General features: G+C 57.5%; 2 protein-coding genes across 2 annotated transcripts in view; one reads left to right on the top strand and one right to left on the bottom strand.

Moving 5' to 3' along the window:
* SRPX2 (sushi-repeat containing protein, X-linked 2) overlaps positions 1-417 on the top strand; it is a gene marked incomplete at its 5' end in the record, with an annotated part of 2,943 nt that extends 2,526 nt beyond the window's left edge. The window contains one exon of the mRNA XM_009076686.1: positions 373-417. Coding sequence (XP_009074934.1) covers positions 373-417 — 45 coding nt within the window. The remainder of the gene's footprint in view (positions 1-372) is intronic.
* A 528-nt stretch (positions 418-945) lies between these two features.
* SYTL4 (synaptotagmin-like 4) lies at positions 946-4,749 on the bottom strand (the record flags this gene model as incomplete). Its single annotated transcript, XM_009076684.1, has 11 exons — positions 946-1,088; positions 1,201-1,409; positions 1,496-1,595; positions 1,984-2,089; positions 2,530-2,691; positions 3,199-3,301; positions 3,481-3,659; positions 3,968-4,054; positions 4,163-4,266; positions 4,439-4,529; positions 4,635-4,749. Coding segments are annotated over 11 exons (1,399 nt in total), but the record flags the coding sequence as incomplete, so codon positions are not given.
* Between the last annotated feature and the right edge of the window lie 145 nt (positions 4,750-4,894).

Below are 4,894 nucleotides of genomic sequence, written 5' to 3'. Positions count from 1 at the left end.
CACTGCCCTGCAGCCAGGAGCTGCCTCTGGCTGAGGGGTGGGATGGCTCAGCCCAGCCAGGACCATGCTGTGAGACACCAGAGTGCCCCTGCTCAAATCCCAGGGCAGGGGGAAGACAGGGAGTCAGAGCAGAGAAGAGTGGGCAGGGCAGGTTAAGAGCAGGCAGGGCAGCAATGCAACAGCCTCTAACACAGCAGTTTCAGCCTCCCCACAGTGTACATCCCAGACCCTCTCCCTCCCACCCAGAAAGCCCTTATTAAAAGCAAATGGTCCCACACTCAGCAGAGCCCATAGCAGCCAGCCCCAGTGTACAGCCCACCCCGAGGCCTTGCCATCCCCCCTACCCCTTGCTGCCCCTTCCACCACCCACAGGGCACCCCTCCTGGGAACTGCTTTGGCAGTAGACTATTAACTTGAAATAAATAAATAAATTTGTATAAAAAGTCAGTGCTGGCAGAACGTATGTGGCAATGAATGCTTCCGGGAGATCATGACCCTCAGCCCCTCCAGGCTGACTCCTAACAGCTCCATCCTGGTCCCTGCCACCAGGGCTGGGGGTGGGCTGTGCACAGCAAGGAGCGTGGAGAGGACAAGGAGGGAGTAGACTGTGAAACAGAGAGGGCGGGAGGAAGAAGAATGGAAAGAAATAAAACCCCAGTGACATTTCAAAGCGTTTTGCCCGGAGGGGAACAAGGGAGGGTCCACAAGGACTCCAGTTCAGCCTGAAATCTGGTGCAAGGCTTATGACAAAAGGAAAACCCTTTAAATGAAGCTAGGCCAAGAAGGCTTTCTGCCCAAGCCTGTTTAGAGAAGGTCATGTTTATTAAAGTATAAGAAAAAAAACCCAACAAGCCATGTCTGGCAGCCCTGCCAGGCTGTGCAGCAAGTGTGGCCCCTGAGCAGCAGTGCCAGCCCTTGGCTGAGTCCTGGGGCTGGTGCCACAGCCTACAGCCTCAGCTTGGCCATGGTGGAGCGAAGCTGGAGTGTCCCCTCTGCCCATGAGCCAGGGTACTGGCACATCTTCTGCCACAGGTTCAGCTCCTCGCCCACGGAGTCCATCCAGTCCACAGCCTGCCCATTGCTCATGCCTGGGAGAAAGGATGTGGGCAGAAGTCACTGCCAGAGCAGCCTCCTGCAGTGCAGCAGCCCCAGGCAAGGCTGCTTGTCCCCAGGGTTGGATGATACCCCAGGGCTCCTCACCATTGCCCACTCCCAAACGGACACCCCCAAGGAAGTCATTGCTGGACAGTGGCTCTCGGTCCCAGACTGTCAGCTCCAGGCAGATGTGCTGCAGGTCCTCAGGGCTGATGCCGTTGTAGACAAACGTGTGGTTGTAATGAGGGTTCAGGGTCTTTTTCACCACAGGTGTCTTCCTCTTGGAGGCTTTGTTTTTGTGTGGCAGGAGGTAGCTGGGGGAAGCAGCCCCTTGGGTTAGCAGCACATGGGCAACTGCCTCCTGCCCTGGGGGTTGGGGCACATCAGGACACTCACTCACCCCTTGACAAAGCTGTCTGAAGTCCCCCCAGATTTGACAGCTGTGAGGTTTTTGGCTTCTTTGATCCAGACCTGGAGTTCACCGCCTTCCCCCGTTTTGCCTAAGAAAAACACAACACATCAAGAATTAATCAAATTTAATTTCCACCAACTTCTGGAAAGGCCCTGCTAAACAGCCTTCATCCCAAGGCAGGTGCAGAGCCCAGGTTAGCATCTCCTCTTGCCTTCTCCTGTACTGGCCCCATCTTCTGAGGTGAAGGCAGACAATTGCTTCACGTGGGGCCTAATGATCCAGCTGGTCTGGTCCCAGAGCAGCACTGGGACGGCTAGGCCAGCCTGAGGACAGTCAGGTCTGCCCCAACCTGGCCTTGCAGCCGTTGCAGAGAAGGCTGCAGTGACACCACCTAAAAAGTCCACCCAGACCCATCTTGCCTGGCCACAAGTAGGTCCTGCAAGGCTACACAGAGATCATGGAGCTTCAGCACTTACCTTTCCTGCCATTCCCAGATCCAGGGTGCTTGGCAGATGGGATGTACTTCATGGAGACAACCAGCTCCCCCTTGTACTGGTGGAGACCATCAGCATCTGCCCCAATCTGCAAAGAGGTGAGACTTACTAGACACTGCAGAGAGGCCACAGCAGACACGGTGATGGCCTGGCTCATGTGCAGCATCTTCCCAGGCTGGGACAAAGGGCTTGGCTTCTCCTAGTTGTGGCTGAGGTGGCACAAGTGCCTGTGAACCTTCCCCAGCATCACCAGGTCAGCCCAGCTCCTCTGGGATCTTATTTTGGCTCAACCACCTGAGGAAGAGGAGGGAAGCTAGGCTCAAGGCAGATCTGCCTTTTTTTTTTTTACTACAACAGCACTGGCATCTGCTTCTGGGGTCTTCATTTCTCCAAGGATTTGACTTGGTACAAGCCTTTTGACAGCTCTCAGCTGAGCTCTTCACACTCCTCTGCCCATTGAGGGCATCCCCTGGATAGGGCCAGGCAAGGGAGGCTGTGGGCAGCCGGGTTGGGGTGGCAGGGACACACCTTGCCGTGCAGGGGCAGGAACTCCTCCAGGTGACTCTCAAAGTTCCAGGCATCCAGTGGGACCTCCACCTCTCCCAGGAACGTGTTGCGGCCAAAGCGATCATGGTGCCACACTGAGAACTGCAACGTCCTCGCAAGCAAGAGGGACTTGTTGATCTCATACTGGGGAGAGAGACAGGAACACCACTGGTGAGCAGGCAGTGGCAGCCTTGGCATACTCCATCAGCCACAGCTCTCAAGCAAGAGAGGAGGAAGGTTTGAGGAGCAACAGATGCATGTAGGAGACTGCTTGTCTTTCCACACCTACTGAAACCTGGGAGTCCTGAAGCAGTGGTGCAGTAGCCTGTGCTTCTCCAGGCAGGTGATTCTCAGAGCCAGGACACATGGCATCCAGCCACCCTACCCTGTTCCACCACAAGTGGAGTTCTGCCAGCCCACTGAGCCTCAGGTGGTCAGAGCACAAGACCTCAGCAAACCTGGCTGTGGGAGCCTGAAAACCAAACCACAGCTCCCACTTCTTCCTGCCTTTTCCAGCTTTCAGGGTACAGTCTCTGGACACAGGTCCCCTGAAAAGCCCCCAGCTCAGGGTTTGGAGCCCACCCCTCCCCTGACTTGTTTCAGCAGCATTCCTGGGACCAAGTGCCTGCACCCCAGCCCATCCCCACTCACTTTCAGCAGCTCGTTGTACACAGGGTTGATGGTGTTCCGTTTGATGGTCGTCTTGCGTTTGCCTTGCCGGGATTTGTCGGGCAGGAGATAGGTCTTCACATACCTTAAGGGAGGAACAGGCAGCACTTCACCAAGGCCCTCCCACAATTAACCCCCCAGGGTAAACCCAGACCTCCTGCCTCACCAAGACCCCCCACTTACAGCTCCCATCTCTGGTGGGCATCCCACAATCCAGCTGGGCACCACCAGTGGTGCCACCAGCCATGCCCCCCCAGCTCTTACGGGTTAGAGCGCTTCTTGCCCTCGTCCCCATAGGCCAGCTGGCGACACTCCTTCACATGAATGAACAAGGTCTGTGTCTTCTGCTCATAGCTCAGGGAGAAGAGGATGCCCCCGGTGACTGCCACGCTGCCGAAGTCACCAGCCTCGCTGTAAATGCTGACCATACTCCCCAATGTGCTCTGGAAGACATGGCAGGACTGAGCTGGCACAGCAGCACTTGATGGTGCCTCTTCATCCTCAGCAAGGCTACTGCCCATGCATAGTCCCTCTCACCTCTCCATGGCTGAAGATGGCCACCAAATACCTCCCACCAGCCCTGCAGACTCTATTCTCTGCATTTCGATTCCATTCAAGGGGAGGAAGGCCCCATGTCCCAGGCTCTTCCTCCTGCACCCCAGGAGCTGCCCACCCTGCCTCCCTCCCACCCAACCCAGCAGCACTGCCCTTCTCCAGTGGAGCAGAGCACAGCTACACCGTGGGGACTCACCGAGGAAGTGCCACTGCGCATGCTGCCCCGGGCCACCCGCTGCCGATGGATCTCCACCAGGTTATCGATGTCCTCCTCCTCCTCCTCCTGCAGGGAGGGAGACAAGTCAGCTGTGTGGGGAGCAGCAGGGCACAGCTGGCCAGGCAGCCTGCTCCTCCACCTGGCAGCCATCTCTGTGGCATTCAAAGGTCTCACCAGCTCTGTGTTGAGGCCAGGGACAGACTTGCTCCTGTCCCCCAGATTACTGCCTTCCCCCACGAGGTCCTCAGGGCGCAGGTCGATCACTGACTTGGTGTAGTCTGCATGAGAGGTAGTGAGCAGGAAGCAGCGGCACAGCACAGGATTAGCAGAGCCCTGCTGCTCCCTCAAGCAAGGGGCTGCCCCAGGCTCTCTCATCCACACCAAGACCCTGCTGCAGCCCAGAAGGGTACAGCCACCCACCCAAACCCCCTGCACCAGCGCAGCTCTCACCCGCAGGCCTCACCACCCGCCGGGGGTTCTTCTTGAATATCATTTCATGCTCATCCACTAAAGCACTGCTGCGGATCCCCGTGGTGACATCCTGGGGAGGAAAGGTCCCTTCAGAGCAGGGCAGGGCTGAGCACCCCACAGCTCCCAGCCCTGTGCCCCAGGACAGGGCTGAGCCTGCTGGAGCAGCGTCACGCACCCGTCCGTCGGAGAACGTGTTTTTGGAGCGGAGAGGGAGGGTCAGGCTGGAGGCAGCAGGTCCTGCTGGTGGAGCAACCTGTTTTCCAGGGGCAGCTCTCTCCAGGGAGTTAGTCCTGTGGAGGACACAGAAAGGTCTCTCCCAGACCACAAGCAGAGCTGGGAAAGCAGGTGCTGACTGGGAATTGCCATCTCCCCACAAGCTCCCAAGAGTCACATGAGCTCCCTGTAGCACCCCAGCCTGAGAGCAGAGGACCTGCC

Source organism: Acanthisitta chloris, unplaced genomic scaffold (genome assembly GCF_000695815.1).
Source record: "Acanthisitta chloris isolate BGI_N310 unplaced genomic scaffold, ASM69581v1 scaffold23346, whole genome shotgun sequence".
Taxonomy (NCBI): Eukaryota; Metazoa; Chordata; class Aves; order Passeriformes; family Acanthisittidae; genus Acanthisitta; species Acanthisitta chloris.
This window is presented reverse-complemented; position numbering and strand designations above follow the sequence as displayed.